This window comes from Bombus vosnesenskii, unplaced genomic scaffold, assembly GCF_011952255.1.
Source record: "Bombus vosnesenskii isolate JDL3184/JDL3185 unplaced genomic scaffold, Bvos_JDL3184-5_v1.1 scf7180000016274, whole genome shotgun sequence".
Classification (NCBI taxonomy): domain Eukaryota; kingdom Metazoa; phylum Arthropoda; class Insecta; order Hymenoptera; family Apidae; genus Bombus; species Bombus vosnesenskii.
This window is the reverse complement of record NW_022884343.1, coordinates 3,132,526-3,151,187: the sequence shown is the minus strand read 5'-3', so window position 1 is coordinate 3,151,187 and position 18,662 is coordinate 3,132,526. Positions and strand designations below refer to the sequence as shown.

General features: G+C 40.1%; 2 protein-coding genes and 1 long non-coding RNA gene across 13 annotated transcripts in view; 2 read left to right on the top strand and 1 right to left on the bottom strand.

Annotated features, from left to right (window-relative positions):
* Positions 1-4,711, top strand: part of LOC117242616 (paired mesoderm homeobox protein 2A-like) — a 27,601-nt gene extending 22,890 nt beyond the window's left edge. For 2 of the 4 annotated variants that reach the window (XM_033509445.1, XM_033509443.1), the window contains 2 exons: positions 4,267-4,476; positions 4,555-4,711. The gene's annotated coding sequence lies outside the window, so the exon portion shown is untranslated. Of the gene's footprint in view, positions 1-38; positions 2,065-4,266; positions 4,477-4,554 lie in introns of those variants that run through there. The other 2 variants (XM_033509444.1, XM_033509442.1) reach the window with 1 other exon arrangement.
* LOC117242615 (muscle LIM protein 1-like) lies at positions 1,831-18,662 on the bottom strand. Of its 8 annotated transcripts, none has more exons than XM_033509435.1 (9): positions 18,441-18,662; positions 15,387-15,511; positions 13,280-13,442; positions 9,123-9,249; positions 7,158-7,254; positions 5,139-5,226; positions 3,841-4,137; positions 3,155-3,475; positions 1,831-2,810 (listed from the first exon to the last, which is right to left on the bottom strand). In XM_033509435.1, the coding sequence occupies exons 2-9, from the start codon at positions 15,499-15,501 to the stop codon at positions 2,534-2,536; spliced, it is 1,485 nt and encodes a 494-aa protein (XP_033365326.1). In that variant the 5' UTR covers positions 15,502-15,511; positions 18,441-18,662; the 3' UTR covers positions 1,831-2,533. The 8 variants fall into 8 exon arrangements, 7 of the variants coding, with proteins under 7 accessions (XP_033365326.1, XP_033365330.1, XP_033365329.1 ...); XM_033509439.1 differs by lacking the exons at positions 5,139-5,226; positions 7,158-7,254 and adding exons at positions 5,327-5,411; positions 5,849-5,945 and having other exon boundaries at positions 18,441-18,653; XM_033509438.1 differs by having other exon boundaries at positions 15,387-15,506; positions 18,441-18,579.
* Positions 10,222-10,979, top strand: LOC117242619. The gene is made up of 2 exons (XR_004495307.1): positions 10,222-10,765; positions 10,861-10,979. It is a non-coding gene; the product is annotated as an uncharacterized LOC117242619 (long non-coding RNA).

Here is an 18,662-nt window from a genome sequence, read left to right as displayed (position 1 = left end):
TTATTTCTATTCACCTTTCGTTTTATAATTTCTTTCAGTGGTAACCGTGTGCATTTGTCGCCGATTGCTTTAATTTTCCGTAAATCTAGTCTCGTTTAGGCAAATATAACTTTTAATTCTCTTTTTACTGGCGCGTATAAAGTGAGATCATGAGAAACGACCTCGATGGAAGATATTTACGATGATTCGAAAAGATTCTCGCTGGAAAACCTAGTGATACCGATATCTAAGTACCGTCCTACATTCCTCGTTGATTAGTCAATGAATGGGTAGCATTTATGTGGATAAATCGCACGCAAAGATGTCTAAAAACAAAACCAATCCGGAGCAAGTTTGTGAAGAAAGAAGCCAGCAAAATTTTCCAAAGAATCTAAAAGAAATTTGAAATGTAACTTGAAGCTAGCAAGATAGAGAATTTCATTCGACTATCAAGATGAATGTTTTGACTTTAGACGTCTTAAAAGCAACGAGGAAAGACCGTGAACAAAGAAAAGATCTGAACAGCGTTCTCTCCACCACTTTTGTCAAAGTAAAAATAAGCGACACGTTATGGAGAATATCGATGTGGCCGGCACTTGTACAGTTGTTGCTATAAATATAGAAGATTAGTGTTTTACACCGTAAACTCATACTTACTGGTCCATCGAACAGGGAGCAAGGATTCTTTTCCCTTCAAGGTGAACAAAGAGAAGAAGAAAACGCATGTTTAAGAAAAGAAAAAGAAAAAAAAAAGAAATAAGAGCGAAAGCTAGATTGTAGCTCCACCGACGTGTGTATCATTGGCCATTCAATATACATCCACAAGAATTATACATTAGCGTAATAAGATTTATTAAGGTCCATTCGTAATAAGGTGTATGTTAGTCCATGTCCCTGACGATACGAGAACCTTTCTGAGTGAAAGCGATCGAGAGAAAGAGTGAGATAGAGCGAAAGGTAGGAGAGAAGAAGGAAAGGCAGCCAGTTCCCGAAATGGTCGAAGGAAAACTTATCGCTGTTCGTTTCGCGGGAATTAAATCCTTCGGTCGAAGAGAAACGACGCACGTCCCATGAAGCGCGTTTAATCTTTAAGTACCGCGATAGAGATCGTTAATCGATAGACTACGGATTTTTATGCGAAATTAAATTGCCTGATGTAGCTGGTACTTCGATAAGAGTACCACGATTTTCTTAGATTTTTTGAAAGTCTAAAAGGATAAAAGGAATTAGACACAGACGTGAATGTTTCAGGTTGCGCATAAAGAATTAATGGATAAAACGAATCTAAATTCTAGTTACTTTGATAAAATCTAGGTCTCTCGGTCGAGTTTGTGAAGATAATAAATTCGCAGGAAAATCCGTAGCCTGGTAACCAACAGCCTGGTGATTTATCAAGCCGAGAGAAGAAAAGGTATTTATTTTACACGAACAACTAGCTAAACGTGATCCACCGATCTCTGTCCGATCTGTGTTCAGGCCTTGTGTCTATTTGCGGCTACTTAAAGATTAAATCATTGATGATTTCCAGCATCCCTAGGAAACGCAAATTCCTACGAGACCCTCGCAGTTGGAGGAACGTGTCGTTACTCTCTCGACGTTCAAACATATTTTTATATAGTAAATGCTTCGGATCTATCGTCTAGAAGAATTATCGGTAAGGATGCGCCGAGGCTTACTTGAAACGATGACTTTTCCTTCGACGAGGTCTTCGATCAGACACAATTGGAATGTCGAGAATGCCGTGGAAACGACGTTTCGCCGCTTCCCTTTCCACGAAAACACAAGCCAACCCTCTGGTTTGTTTTTATCTTTTTTTTTTTTTGGTTCTCTTATTCTTTTTTTCTCGAAATATACATTTATTGAAAATAATCATATTTTGCATCTGTTCTTTTTCGCTCGTCATTTCTGTCGTTAACTACAATTGTTGCTGCTGATTGCGGTCCAGGTATTTGTCCTTTGTACTCTCTGTGTCATGCTCGTCACGCCTTTTCCCTCAGACAGCAGACCCTAACTGGAGAAAGTAGATGGAGTGGAAATTTGGCCCAACATTGGTCCCTAACGGAAGTGGACAGGATGCTGAGTCTGCTTTCGAAGAAAAAAGGAGAGCACCGAGCATCGATCTCGCGAATTTTCGCCATACAAAAGTAATAAAAGCTTGCTCGTTTACATGTGGTTCGATTAATCGTGGTATCTCGGTCGTTCGTGCGCCACGTCGCCGAAGAGCATCGACGAAACGTGCGTGCAGTCTTCGTTACGATCGAATAATCGGTGTGTCGTCGTTTAGCGAACAAATTTCTTGGCTTTCTGTTTGATTTCTGGAGCAGCGTGTTTTTCGTCACTTCGTCGGAGTTAGTCGAGGAGTCAGGCGTCTATACATATACATATTCCTATACACACGAATAAACGAAGAGCCCAGTGCAGTATCGCTTGCCACGGTTCTGGTCGTTTATTCGGTTGTATATGGCGGATATAATTATATTTATGTGTATATTTATATTTATATATATATATATATATGAGACTGGTTTCCAGCGTTTCGACGTTCCTGAAGAAGTTAGGCCATCGTCAGGGTACCCGCCCCCATGCCGAAGCCTACACCCTTCGGCCCGAAATTCCGGTTGTAACAGCCACGGCAGTAAATGTCCCCGTCCGGGGCATCGTTCAGATTCGTAGAGTCTAACGAACGGTGGCACTCGGCACAGCTGAAGCAGCGCTTGTGCCACACGCGGTTCTTCGAGATCATCTGCTCCGCAGCGTACACTGGGTAGCCGCAACGCGCGCACCCGTGACCGTCGTTTCGCTTCTGACCCACCTGAGGCTTGGCATCGATGCTGCAACGATTTATGAAAGCGTCAGAAAAAGCTAGGGACGAGTGTTTAAAATCTGTCGAATAATTGGTCTGCGATCAGTGACTGTTTAAAACTTGACGTATCTGTAATTCTCTCTTTGGATTCTAATCACGTTATTGATGCAGATTCTCAGACCTGCCATGAAGAACTGGAAACCGAGAGGATCACGAATATGTCATCTATTCGTCGTTAAAGTTTAGAATCCGAAGTTGATTATCTCTACGGGGAGAACTACTGTTTGAATCTTCTTCGGATTAGAGTTAAGATACTCGGATTCAAGACGGTTCAGTTCACATTAATCGAGCTATTAAGCGTTAGAAACTTACTATGAGGGAGCGTGATCTCCATTGGTTGAAACGAGAGTCGGGGTATGTCCGAACCCAAATCCTTTGGGTCCGAACAGTTTACTGTAGCAAGATCGGCAGTGGATTTCCTTGTCAGGTCCATCACAGGCTAGCATGGAGTCCAGAGGTCGATGGCATTCGGCACAGTTGAAACATTTCTTGTGCCACATAGTACCTTTGGCGAGCTGTTGTTCGGCGGCAAATACCATGCCACCACAGCGGGGGCATCCCTGACCAGCTGGTGCCTTGATAGCCGTCGTATCAGGATTGTAAAATGGGCGAGAGGCTGATATTTCTTCCTCCCTGGAAGAAAAATTCTCTTTCACATCCTGCTCTTTCCAGAATATTCCCTTTCTCGTTCGTCGTTGTTCTATGGTACTTTGTTTGAATGCCTGAGACCCTGCAAGCTCGAACATCTCAGACTCTAAACATCTCGATACACTTGGGAAGCCAGAAGACAATTTTTGTTCTTTTGGAACCCTAGATGCTTGAACGATTTGACACCCAAATCTTTAGAATTCTAGAAATCCAAGTGTTTAGAACTCTAAAGATCCAAACGTTTGAAATTTTGCAAACCCAAGAATTTAGGACTCTCGCGAGCCAAGCGTTTCAAGTTCTAGATACCTAAACATTTTAGGAATAACTAACGAAAGGAAAGAGTTGCTCACGTTAGGCCATCGGTTTGTAAGAATCCCGATCCACATGCGAATCCGTATCCGTGCGGTCCCCATTTCTTTCCGTAGCAAGTCTTGCAGTAGACGTCTTTGTCGGGCCCGTCACAGGCGATGATAGAGTCGAGAGTTTTGCTGCAGTCGTGACACTTGTAGCATTTCCTGTGCCATTCGCGGCCTTTTGCAAGCACCTGTTCAGCAGCGAATACAACGCCACCACAACGTGGACAACCTTTGCCAGGTGGGGCCTTGATTATGGCGGTGTCGACCACGGTTGTACGAGGAGCAGCATCGCTGTATTACAAAAATTTGACCAACTTTTACCATCGACCCTTTCAGTCACCGATATTAAAGCATCGAGTTGCACGAATGACAAAATAAATTGTTTAAAAGTCGAATGTTTCTTTTTTTTCCATTTTACAGGAGAAGCTCATCTTTATTGAGAGGCTCGATGATGAAATTCAAATTTATTCTCGTTCAAGCGACTCGACTCTGGTTTGAATACTGGCAAGTGACGAAAAGAAAAAAGCAATCCATGCAAATGACCGGCTAGTCCATACCGATCGGCAATTAACATTCAAAATTCTCAATGCTAATGAAAAACACTACTGAAGAGGTTTAGAATGCAAGTTGGTAACGTCAGATACGAATGGTATATTTTCTCGGAATTTTATTTCATTCTTTCTTTTTTTTTTTTCTTTTTCTTTATAGTACTATCACGTTTGGAATATACGAGGAGGAGCATGCGTTTAGTGCACGATGCTGAATTAAATGTACCAGAGGTGTTATTTACGATGGTGTTTTAAGAATTAGTATAGTCAACACTCGGAAGCAAATTTAGCGGCTGAAAAATAAGACAACGGTGAAGGTGAGTAATAGCGCAAAGCGTTAAGGCGTCGATTCCTGTGTATGTATGTATGTACACGTATATCCGTGAAGACACATACAAACGTCCGTTCATTCCATCTTTCACTCGTCCGGATTTCTTCAACTTTGAGAGGTAAATGGAGCTCGACCGGCTCCTCGAGTTAACTCTTCTTGTATGATCAAACTTTAATCGAAACACAAATTACTCCATTACTGTTAAATTTGAATCTACTCGTTATATGCGAAGAAGAATTTGAATTTTCTCCACTTGAAGGAAGAATTTGGAAAACTACATTTGGCGTGAGAATTAGTTGAAAGAAAAACGGTGCACCCTGAAAATTGGGCGGTCAGGCGGACAGACACACACACACACACATGGAGAGATGGAGTAGCTGATAATGGAATAGCATAACTATGGGGGCGCGTACCCCTCGTCCTCAATATCGCACTGCAGCCCGATCCACATAACCCCAGCATGGCCAATGCCTCGCGGACCGAATTTCTTCGGATAGCAAGCTGTTAAGCAGACAAGCGCATCATATATAGTGAGAGTGTAGAAGCCGAGGCGGGATATCTTTCGTTTATTCCCGTCTCAGTCTCGGCTCTGAAAACCCACCCATTGGCGTAGCAGTCGCTTTGTAGGGCGCCACCACCCTGACCATAGCCATAACCCTTCGGTCCGAATCTCTTTCCGTAGCATACTGCAGAGAACACGTGTTAAAGGTATCTGCTCGTTCTTGACCTAGTTGCCTGTCGTCCTCAGAGTATGGCATACTTGGATGTGTTCTATATAGCCTTGTACATTTTCTTCTCTTAATCTTCGTCAATTTTACAGATTATTCATTACCGGTCGATACTCGTCTTTAATAGGTACGAATATTCAACATGGATTTTCCGTTTACATTATTCTAACACCAGGGAATTTATAGAGTTTCTGGTAAATGTAGGTAAAAGTAGACTAGATCGGTAGTAGACCAGAATATAAGAACAGTGTGAATTGATGAGTCATGAATTATAGGAGGACACAAGTTGAACCGAAGCAGACTAGATTGGATACCGACAATGATTGTTACCATCTTTGAATGAACACATCCAGTACTTCACACCTGCGGATCTTAGAAAAGCGTAACGTACTCACCTTTGCAGTAGATGTCCTTATCAGGACCTTCGCAACAGTTGACCGAGTCTAATCTCTTGGAGCAGTTGGCACATTTAAAGCATTCCTTGTGCCATTGCTGCATGGCACACAAAGGGACGTGTGTTAGTCACTGAAACTGGGAGGGACCGCAACGTGTCTTACGTTCTATTACACATAGTTATTCCCAATTTTTGCAATCGTTATTCTCTAATAAATTTAGTTGGAAAATCATAGTGCCTATTTCTATCGAAACAGAGACTGAGGCGTTCTTGCTGCTGTTACTTTCCAACCAGCGTCTTGAAAATCGTAACAGAAGTTGTGAGTGAAAGTGAAACAAAAGGAAACAAAGGTCAGAACACTTCCGGGGGCATCTCAGGACAACACGTTGAACCTCGCTCCTAGAAACGAGGTCTCTCTCCCGTTTTCCAGAGGAAAACACGTGGACTAAGTCTTCTTCACGTTGGAGCTCGTTTTGTGTGACTATTTATGGAACACTTTGCGCCAGTGTATACCACGGATCTTAGTTTTAACTATGGATCATCGCTAAAAAGGATACAGAGGATCGACCAAAGACAAAGGATGCAAATCGTTACTTAGGTCCACCAGCGACTACATTACATCCTCTCTCTAACTTTTGTTTCAACAAAGATATTTCATCGAAATTGGACTCTGGTTCTTCACATCGTCATTGTACATAGGAACTATAGGAAATTTCTTGGTATTTTTCCCCATCATTTCTTCTTTTATCTAAATACTACGACTTTACGAAGTTTATCTCTGCACTGTGATAAATATCTTTCTTAAATCATAGAAATTTTGTCGTTGTGCTTCTGATTTGTTTACTGAGCTTCTGTAGAGTATCTGTTATCCTTAAGAAAGTAATAAGCAAGACAAAAGAATCGTATTTAATTCAATTATAAAGTTGTGGATCTCACAATAATTTTTATAGAAACGATTAATTTTTGTTGAGTAAACAGAACATAAGATATAAATTATTTTTTACGATATTCCTTTCATTATATTCTATCCATTTCTGGTTACTAGGATTATTATCTAAAAAGTGAAAAATGAAAGCTTGCAGAAAGCGAAATATTATTAAAAATATTATCTAATCAAAAAATGTTCGTTTCATTCAATATTTCTTATTATCTGTTATTATCATTTATATTGTTTTTAGAGAGAGAGTAACATACTCATTGACTGACCTAAGTATCTTCGATACACATTTGGACAGTGTGTGCAACTGAGATAAAGAAACGAGCAGTGAGAGAAAAGAAAAAATACAGATTTGTTGGATTGCAACAGATACCTCGACAATATATCTCGCGATCAGGACCATCGCAATGAAGCGTCGAGTCCAGAGACCGTTGACAGGTTTTGCACTTGTAGCATTGCTTATGGTAAGCCTAATCACAAGAAGTAGGAATAACCATGGTATCTCAGGGACAAGTTTCTTCTCATCATCGATTCGATAGAATATTGGTCTTGGTACCGCGACGAGCCGTACGTAACGAAAGGGTTAATATCCTAGCTTGAACTTGCAAACACAAGATACTATCGATTTGTATGATATACGTTCGTAAAAGTTGCTTGCAAGCACTTGATGTACCTCCAATTGGCTAACGTCCCCGAATGTCGTCATACACGGTTAACAATAGACTAGAAAGATGAGACTAATCGAGCTTTCTCTTGAACATTCTGAAATTTGATCTGTGACAAAGTATCGTTTGAGAATTCTGAGGATGAACGTTTATCTGTTCTTCGATTCGCTCGTTATATGAAATGACTTTAAAAAGAATTGAAAAATATCGAGGAAAGAAAAGAAAATTGACACATAGAGGAGCAGCTCAACAGCTATAGTCAGTGGTCTATCTTGCCCAGTTCCTTTTTACCAAACACCTCCATAAATCTTGTCACTTATATACCGAGATTAAGATAACTATGAAAATTTATTCTCAATAAGAGACCTTGACACGAAAAGCCCGCCGACGATCACATTGTGAAACTTTTAAGCTCCATGATCGATCAAGGCCGCTTAAGATTCTACCTGACCGACGTACGGTGACACCATATCGAAGGTAAAAAGGCCGGACAGTGTCCTAAGCAGAGAAATTAGCCTGCATCGACTTAATCCGCGAATTGTTCCAAGTTATTTTCCAACATCGAACGCGGCAAGGGCCAGTTGGTTCACTGCCAAGTCCGACGAAGACAGGAAAAGCTCTTGGGCCAGCACCAACGGCAACAAGCTGCCGTCGACTCATCCTCCAAATTCTCTTTCCGCTCTTATTTTTTCCTTCATTGTTATGAAATTACGCGTTTCGTCAGACGAGAAGATTACGGAGGCCCGTCACGCTCCACCAACTACCTGGCACCTTGTCAGCCAGTGATCTAGTCAATTTTAGCATCGCATAACGCGAGGCCGCTCTCGAATGCTCTGCATACGCCACAAAATTCGATCAATTTTATCTTGCGTTTTCTAAATGATCGAAAACCAGTGTTTTACAGTCTAGGTCTGCGCAAGATCGAGGCTACCGTGTTTCGACACTGGTCCTTCCAGAACGTTCAACGGAGTAAGATTAGAAGTGACTAATCGTCGGCAACGAGATTCTAAGAGGAATTCGTTCAGTCCAATTGGCGGCTCGATTAATAACTCCGGATTTCATGAACTGTTTACAACTCCCCTCTATTTGGATCACACGGTATCGGGTTGCCTGAACAAAAATAAAGCGGTCGCGGGCTAAGAATACTTTGTTAGTAAGACTTCTTCCTTTGGTTTCTTCTACCAGCGAGACATAACTTGTGGAATTGTGGAGTTTTTTTTAGAAAGGGCTCTAGAGCTCTATGGTATATTTAGGCAGCCTGTGTGTTTTCTAGTCAAATAGTTCGATCTTTGCGACTAAGCTACGACTATTGTAATCTATTTAGTACGGTTGCAAGGAATACCGAAACATCTCCCAACCAAGAAGTTACCATTTTGTCTAAGCTACTCTATTATCATTCGAAGAATTTTTGTAGCAGAACATTTGTACGACTCGAGTGGAGCATCCTGAGAACAAACGTGGACTTTTGGCAGCATTCGATACTGTCAGCAACTTTAACAAATTTGATTCGAGTTCAAAACTGGAATATTTTTTTCTATGGCTGAAATATTTTGCAACGTAGACTTTTTGTGGATTTTTCGTGGAGCTTGACGGCGGCTTTGACGAGTCGCGGTACCAAGGTATAGCACAATGTCTCGAAAGTGAATGGGGTGAGCAATTCTGTGGAAACTCACCCTTCCTCGAGCTAGCATCTGCTCGGCGGCGTACACGTATCCTCCACATCGGGGACAACCTTCCCCTTCAGGCGCCTTCGCGATGGCTCTCGGTTCCAGAACGGCGTTCGATCCCCTCGCGAGCTCCCTAAAAACGTGTCCCTTGTAGAGATCAGATTGTCACTCCTGGCTGGTGTCATAAGGTCAAGCTGTGATTTCCAATTGGCGTGCCAGCGCCCCACATTTCCACCAAAAATTATTCATTCTGAGCAGATTGGAATTAACTTCTTTCACAGCCGATTTTTTTCTTTTGTGTTTTGTCTCTTCCAAAGATCTTGTACGATTGAGATAAGAACTGAAGCTGTTTACAGCAGGGTTCCTTAATGCCATGAGGATAAAATAATAGAAAACGTTGGAAGTATTCTGTTTGCAACTGCTTGTTTGAAACTTGTTCGTTATCTGTACTCTGCACATTTAATAGGAAATATTGAAATTATTAGTGAAAATAGTTAATACTTGTGAACGTACGAATATTTATTAGACCTATAAGGTGTTTCAACATTTCTAGTCAATTACCTGTCATTCTGATACACTTCACAGTCGTGTGTAACAAGAATACAAAAGCTTTCTGCAGCATTTGTCAATAGGCAATCGAGGAATATTAAAAATATAAGAATCTTTCAGTAAGTAACCAAGAATTATTGAAAACACAAGACTCGAGAATCTATGAGTAGGCAACGAAGAATTATCAAAAATACAAGCTGCTGTATTTTCCAAGTTTCATTAATACGGATAATAATTAGACAAGATAATTTCTCTCGTTATTTCTGAATTTTTCATCGCCACTTGCGACATTTAAATGAACACAGGGTATGCCAGAAAATTCTGAAATGTCCACTTTTAGCTATTTACGTTGGAGGATAATTTTAGAAAAATTCCAACCAGCTGCAAATAAAAACAAAAAGGAAACGTAACTGCGCGTCACCGGCTGCGAAAATGTTAATTCGCCATAGGACACCTGAATTAATTTCAATAAATTCTTCGAATCTTTCTTCTTTTTTTTATATCTGGTTATAAAATGACTTATGGGGGTATTATATTATTGGGGGGCGTTGGAACACCGGGGGTTGGGGAATCACCAGGGACAAGCAGACAGTACAAGAAAACACCACTGCAAAAAGCAGAAGAGGGAGAGTCGACCAGTAAAATGACGAAACTTCGAATCTGAAACTGGCTCGGTGAGAGAACGTGAGCAACGAATTTCCCAGATTTCCCTTCGAGATTCGATGGCAGTTTCCGTCGTCTACGGGTCGACGCACAAGACTCTAGGTGAACAACTGATTACCAGAAACCGGTGAAAGAATAACAACCCGGCTGTTAGAGTGTTAGGCACATGTTAGTAATCGGTTAGTGACCCGTTTCCCCTTCGCAACCACGCAAAAGTGGCTTCCGCCGAGCCCCGAGAGGAGAGCCAAGAAGCGGATCGTGTGATAACAAGAAACCAAATGATAATACGTTTTATTGAGAAAAAAGAAAGAAGTGAGGACAGAGCAAGTGGCACAAGAATGAAAAGAAAGAAAGAAATAGATAGAAGTAAAAAGGGAGATCAAAAAAAGGGATCCAGAGGAAACCAAAAAATAGGATCATAGAGAAAGCTGAAGAAGGTTCTTGATTAAATCAATTGAAATAATTAAATAAACTGAAGCAGTTCTAAAGAATTCTTTTACATTATTTGTTTTTTTTTTTTTTTTTTTTTTAGGAAGTAGCTGAAGGAGGAAACCGAAAAAGCGTTCATCTACGTATAACATCTGTATGCGTGTGTCTCTGTAAGCGTGCATTATTTGGATGCCTATTTACGTATATGTATGCGCGTGTACCTGTGTATGTATGTATGTATGGAAAATCGCGTCTATAAACAGAAGCACCCATAGAGTTAGACGTGTTAGCAGGGTTACGGGGTTACGTGTGTTTGAAAAAAGAGGTACGAGAGGCCGTGCAGGTGTGTACCATGGATCGATCAACCGAGATACGTTTGTCGTTATCTGTGGATGATAATAGTCGTAGGGGGGAAAAAAAATCACAGAAAAAAAGAAAAAAAAAAGACGTTTCTCTGAAAAGTTTCAAGCGATTGGTTTCCCTGTGAGGCGGTAAGAAAGAGAAAAGGCAAAGAGAGAGTCAAGAGATAAGATAGAGAAGAGAGAGGCGGAATCTGACTCGGTGCTCACCATTTTTTTCTTTTGTTACTCGCTAGTTCCCTTTATCACGAGGATTTTCGAGGGCAGGCTCGTGATAAAGCGACATATATCGTTCGATCATGGGCCTCCGGTTGGCTCGCACTCGGCGGGGCTGGCGGGGGTAGCAGGGTATCTTTTTGCTTTTTTTACATTTTTCTTTGTTTTTGTTTTTCTTTTACTTGACTTTTTCAGTCGGTCGTTTACTTTTCGTTCGCGCTGTCGTACTTTCTTTCCTTTCTTTCTTTAGACAGAAGAAAACAAAGAGAGACGGGGCACTCGAAGTTGGGGGTGGCGAAAGGTGAAATTGGGGTTTGCTAGAACGGTTAAAAGAAAATTGGACGGGCCTGGCTCCTGTGTACACACAGATTTTTCGTCCTCGAACCGTGTTTGCTCGGTTCGTTCTCCGTTGTTGCATCGATGATGCCAGGTGGATATTTTTCAGCACTTTTTTATATGTCTAAATGTTTAACTATGTATGTATATATATATATGTATAGAGCTAAGTAGGTGTGTAGGCACGTACAGTGGGTCAAAAATGTTTTCGACATGTACTAGATTTATAGCTTCGATTTCTTTCTCCATCTGTACCACAGTAATCCTATTTTCTACTTGAAATTTTCCTATCTTCGAACTCTGTCGTCAGAGAGATCCATTTGTTTCATGGCAAGAACATTTTTGTCCGACCGTCAATGCGTTTGAAAAAACACTCGAAGCAAGTGTCAATGAAGAACACCAGATTCTTCTGTTTTTTTTTCTTTCCCTTTTTAAGTCTTTTAATGGCACTTATTACAGATGGTACAAATGATTCTATAAACTAGCGTAATGTAGTGTAGTAATCGCATAAAAGAAACGAGAAAGAGTATATATATATATATAGTAATATATATCTGTATGTATATAGATACGGCTCGAAAAAAAGAAAAAAAAGAAAAAAACGACCGTTCTTGATCCAGTCGTTCACACGGACAGAGAGAAAACGTGAGACAACAACGAAAAGAAAGAAGACGAAAGAAAATAAAAGAAAAGGAAACTGACGGAGAGAGAAGACAACAATGAAGTAAGACAGGGGGACAGAGAAAACAGGTGATATAGAGAGAAAAAAAAAAAAAAAAGAACAAAAGAAACGAAAAGAGCGAAGACAAGAAAAAGTACGGGTAGTTAAACGTGACAAAGAGAGAATAGTCGACTAGATTAAAACACAGTTAATTATCAATTAATTATAACGTCGTCGTCGTTGTCGTCGTCTTAGCATCACCATCACCATCACCATTATCACCATAATCGCTGTCGGTGCCGATGCACGACGAGAGAATCATAAGGAAAGTGAGGAACCGAAGTTAAGGCGTTTCCAGGGAGCAGTCAGGATCAAGGACGATAAGACAAGAAGAAGAAAAAAAGAAGATGGCAATTAGAAGGTAGGAAGGTGAAAACGAAGAATTAAAGTTAGAAGTTCCGAATGAGAATAAAAATAAAGTCAGGCTAAAAGAGAAATTTTGTTGAGACAGAGAGGGAGAAGTGGTTACAGGGACTCTGGAACAGGCCAAAATTTAAATGGACCACGTAGTTCGACACAGTCGTGATGCTGTATACACATAAACGCAGACGCATGCTCTCGGTCCTTGGGTTCTTAGTAGGCTGCCTTTGCTTCTTCCAATTTCGTTTCTTCCGGATACGGTTTATTGTACCAAGAAGAGGATCATGCTGTTGGATCATTGGGCTGTCGATGATGGTTGAGTCGGTCGTATTCATTCGATTTACGGTAATTATTTTTTTTTTCTTTTTAGTTAACGGCACGTGTATGGCTCTGAATGGGAGGTGGTCTGATCGTACAAACGACTGAGGGGAGAATCTTGTTGTTGTTTTTTTCTTGGTTTGGGAGAAAATAGGAGTTAAGGCTAGGTCAAAAGGGTGAGGAGAGGTTGGACGACGGGCAGGTGCACTCACTCGCTACTCTTCAAATGTTCGCCCTGATCCATGGACAGGCAACCAGCGCCTCCACCGAAGCCGTATCCTTTAGGACCGAACTTGCGTCCGTGGCACACTTTGCAAAATAGCTCACCCTCGTGCTCGGAGCAGTTTGTCGAGTCGAGCAATTTGCCGCACAGACCTGCAACACACAGGCATAGTTCGTTTGGCTTCCACCTAATCCATCATCCTGATATTCCACTCGAATAAGTGGATTCGCCCATTCATGACCAGACTATACTTAAAGCATCTGTAATGCGAGAATCTTTAAGAATCCCTTCTTCAAATTAGATACGTGCTCGGTGGAATTTGAATGGGAAATTGTTTCAAGAAATTGTGGGATATTTGAAATTGTGAGAAACAGTAGCCAAAGGGTTGTCTTTGTGAGGGTAGGAAAGCGTTGAATGGAACTTGATGGGGAGAAAAAGTGGTGAGCTTTTGTGATCTTTTTTTCTTTTTTTTTTTTTTTTTTTAAGAAACTATACGCTATTTCATACCATAAGCTTGTTGATGTGTTTATCTAGGTTTGAAGCAGTTTCAGGAACCTTTTGATGGAAAAGTAATGAATATGATGATAACGAAAGAAAAGTTCATGACCCTATTGGAATTACTGGCTAAGAAAGATTTAAAAAGCCATTTTTGATACAAATTGAAAGAACACAGAATTATGCCTGGCAATATTTGTCACTGGATCGAGTTGACAGTTTACAGACTTGTAATTCAACTAATATAATTAGATAGACAGAATGCTTCACCTACTTTCTTCACTGGCTGCATCTTGCTAATTACAGAACAACCTAACCCAGTTGAGAGTTAAATTTATCAAGATTTTCTTGTAAAAATCACACGAACAGTCCACAGTAAAAATCACGAATTTGTTCCAAAATCCAAACCTGACCCAGATCGTTGAAATACTCAAAAATACGTTCTTGTAAAACCACCAAATTTTTATACAAAGTTCCAAACTGATCGCTTTGACTATTCTAAAAATTCTAATTTAAAATTTTCCACAGATGTATGATCAGCCATAGTCTACCAGTCGCTATAGTCGAGATGGCCCTACGACGCTAATCAACAACCCCATAATATAATAATCCATAAACTTAGCCTTGTTTGGTAATAAGAGAAATAAAAAATCCATAGTTAGATCGCCTAATACTGTTAAATGCATAATTCTCTTCGATTTATTAATTACTATAGCCACCAATTACTAGCCCTACTTCGACCATTAACCAACAGGCCCATAATAATTATTTATGTAATTATTAATTATTCAAAAAATGGCCTGATTTTATAGGAAAAAATTTGTTTAAATTTAAAATATTCACGAATAAGTGACAGTAGCGGCTGAAATTTTCTATGCAGCTTATTTCCGCTGGTACCTAAAGCCGCGAATGAATATTCAATGGGGGTTGCTATTTCGAGTAGGATCACGAAGTCCGGATTTTTCTCGGCGAGTTCGCGCGGGTCGTTGCACCCTCGGCTTGACGTTGGGTGGCGGTTCTATTTGATTTCTGGCTAGCATACAAAACTAATTAAGGCCAAGACAAACCATCCGGGACTGGGATAAAACTTATTTATAGAGGCGACTAATTTTGAAAAACGGCCGATGGTGTTTTTGCGCAATGGGCTGCTTCAGCCCCCAAGACCCCCGATAATTCGTCGTTCGATTAAGAAATTCTGCAACTCAGATTATGCCCCTGTATCGATCGGTTAATTTATAGAAATACATTTCAAAGAAATTTTACGTTTTTGAAGCAATAAAAATTTCAGCGAATTTGTATTTTCAGATACAATGTAGATAAGTTAAACGCTTTTGCATAGAATTTAATCGAATCTTTTTATCCTAAGTTTAGTGGAAAAAATAGTTTGAGAATCTGTGACGTGATACGTTTGTCGAAATCGGTGAAATTTGATAGAACGAGAAATTTTACGAACACGTTATATCAACATATTATTTAATTGGATAAAAGAAGCTTGAGAATGTTTGAAGAATCGTGTTTGTCGAAGTTGAGTCTTGAACCATTGGCTAAAGGGAAATACGTAGCATACTCTCGAAATAGTAACATGCGATACAAGCACTTACCACACTTGAAGCACATCTTGTGCCATTTGAGTCCTCCGGCGACGCGTTCTTCCGCGGCGTATACGGATTTGCCGCATTTGGGACACTTGGGGTGTTCTACTGGCTTAAAAGGCATTTTGTCTGTACTGAAAAACAAAGAAAAATCTTCGATTATTATCTCGATTATTATCGACTATTCTAAAATATTTCATTTATTTATTTTCCCATATGTTTACCACTCTTCTATAGGTATGAACATTTTATTTATTTTCACATTTTTCAGATTATTTTCCAAATAATTAAAGATCAAATTTATCCTATTGTGTGCTGTGATGGAATATTTTACGAAAGTTTTCGAAGAAGATCGAGGCAAGAAGATTGGAATTGAAATGTGGAGAGTAAGTCTCGTATTTTTCGTATATTTTACTGTGCATAAACAACGAATAACAATAACACCGGTAACTCAGCCACCGATTACCTAATCCCGCAAGAGGAACATAAACAGTTTCAATCTCCGCCCTACTGCCGGAGAACGAATCTATTTTTACCAAGTTCGAATCGCAACGTGTATTCTCGGTGGCTAATATCCGCGAAAAATACGGACGAAAGAACAAAAACGAAGAAATTGAGTTTCTTCAGGAATTTATTACGATCACAACATACCATCTTATGAAACATTGGAATTAACTTGATTGACAATGATATTGTCGATTAACATACTGTATGTTAACCCATTGATAAAATTAATCTCAATTCTTCGTCGAACGATCTGTATTCATAGAAACGGGACGAAGAACGTAATGGAATGATGAAAATTGCAATAATCCATTCTAAGAAAAGGCCACACGGTTCCCTTAAAGTTTCGTTAATCATCATTCATACGTCGCAAGGAGCTCTTAATAGAAATGATAATAAAATTACTCTAGAATGGGAATTCGATACTTAAATATTGCAAGGAAAAAGATTTTTAAGTGCTATTCTTCGTCAGTCAATGATAAAATGTCAGACGAGCTTTGAAAGATTGGAAATTTTTAAATTTCCCGCCACGTGGCTTAACATAACCTAAAATAAACATAGGTGTAAAAGGCTGAGGAGTAAAATAAACATGACGACGAATAAATCATTCGTGTGCCAAATATCAGAAGTCGTATTGCAGAGATAAACATGCTATTCGAAATACAAAGTTGCAAATGTGGAAGTTTCGACGATGTGACTTTTGGAAGCGGCTCTGGTGACGAGTATACTGACCACGGTATTAGTAGAAACGCTAGAGAGACCACGAGAGATCAGGAAGAGAGACAGAGGATTCTATATCCGTGCAGACGCAAGCCGGATCGCGAGGCCGTATTAGGGAAGGTGCTAGATTCTCCACAACGCGGTCGCCATTACCCCTACCTTCGCGTCCAGTTGGTCCTTCCTAACCTATACATCGTTTTTCATGTTGTCTATATCTACTCTTTCAATATTGTCTAAGATAACAAAATTATTTAATTTGTGACTCGACTAGCTGACGAAATATTTCAATGCCTATTCGGTATTTGCAAATCTTCCTAACCTATACTTCATTTTCTTCCATTTGCCTCGGTACTTTTCCATCATGATCAAGGACGATCAAATTATTTCATCGTAATTCGGCTAACTGATAAAAAGTTTCATTGATTTCCTAATCTGTATTTCATTTTCTCTCAATATCTAAAATAACAGAAATATTTTCTCGTAATTTCGATAGCCGATCAAGTTTGAAAGTCTTGTCAATATTTCGATCTTAAATAAAAATCTCTGATCGAGAAAGGAAATAAATTTTAGAAATATCGAAACGAGATAATAGTGGATTATAAGATCTATGATGACCCTAACGTGAATTCGAAATTCGGATCCCGTCTCTTCTGATGAATTCGATTGAGAAACTTGGTAACTTAACTTCCAAGTATTCTATCGGGTGAGTCATCAGGAAAAAGTAACGACGATACTTTGTACGCGGTTGTTTGTACATACATATCTCCGTCTATGTTACATCATAAGAGCCGAAGAATGTCTTCTCCACCCCCGTGTATACTAAATCCGGACGATCTCAAATTTCATCGCGTTTTAGCGAACCCGTCACGCGTTTTAACTTTACGGCCCGCGTAATTCTACTGTGTAAGACGCGTCTGACTAAATGTAGCTTTCCACTCGGACAAACATTCTCATTAAATTTTCCGATCCTCTGGCCTAACACCGAAGATTACGAAAGCCAGATTCTCCATCCTCCGATACGCCTGAATTCTTTTAATTGCCATTCCAACAATTCTTTGTCCAATATAAAATATACTTTGGTAGCGAGAAATGAGAATCGAAATGATACTCGAGCTTTGCCTGAAAAATTATTCGCTCAACGACCATAAGAAGAAAAATATGACAAGTTTTGTCAATTTTCTGACTTTTGCGTCGTTTGTTTGCCAAAAGAGAATATTCTAATATAACGTTGTCAGTTGCAGACAAAAATGGGGTAAATCTACAAACTGCAGCGTATTCAAAGAGCCAAGGGTATATTCTGTCACACGAAAGAATTCAAAGATACTATTCAAATTCGATGCTGTAGGACCTAATGATCTAAAGCGATAAAATAATCTCCTCGTAAGCCAATTAACCGCTGAAAATGTTTGCAATGCTTGCAAGGTACTAAGCTTATCTTCCACCAAATGCCATTGTCTGAAATAACAAAATTGGAGTCTTTCGTAGGTCGGTCGGGAAACGTAACAATTTTACCTCCTGCGATCTTCACTTTGAATACCAACATAATAGAAGAGGGATAACTGCAAAATTCTCACTTCCAATATGATCCTTATTATAGAAAGCAACTAACTACGAGTTGGAATCTCCAAGCGTAAAATTATCCAAACTTAATAGAAGAGGGATATAACTCCAAAGATCTCACTTCCAATCGACAATTCGATCGACATCGAAAACCAACCACTCTCTAACGTTTTCTTGGGAGAATCCTGAAAATGGGTGTGTTGTAGGTTGTACGATGATGTCTGGATGGCCGTGGAACACTGTTGCTTACTTGCTCGCTGCGTGTACTCTACTACTCACCACCGGATGTCGGGTTCGAAGTCACGAAAATGAAAATCGGTAAACTCGGGGAGGAAGACAGGCGTGAAAGATGAAAAAACACCGAGTAGCACTCTACACCGCACTAATACTGGATTCGAATGGCTGTTCTCGCGTCGTGCCCGTCCTAGTCATAGCCAGACCTTTGCACACGGCACGTGTGCATCGGAACGTCAGTGCTGTTGACGACAGCGTCGCGGCGGC

Bases quoted from the DNA above. Each gene is read 5' to 3' on its own strand.
- LOC117242615 (XM_033509435.1), bottom strand. From the start codon at position 15,501: ATGCCTTTTAAGCCAGTAGAACACCCCAAGTGTCCCAAATGCGGCAAA. The intron at 5,227-7,157 runs GTATCTGTTGCA...TCTGCTTAACAG, and splicing joins TCGCGAGATATATTGTCGAG to CTTGCTATCCGAAGAAATTC. The intron at 2,811-3,154 runs GTAAGTTTCTAA...AAATCGTTGCAG, and splicing joins GGAGATCACGCTCCCTCATA to CATCGATGCCAAGCCTCAGG.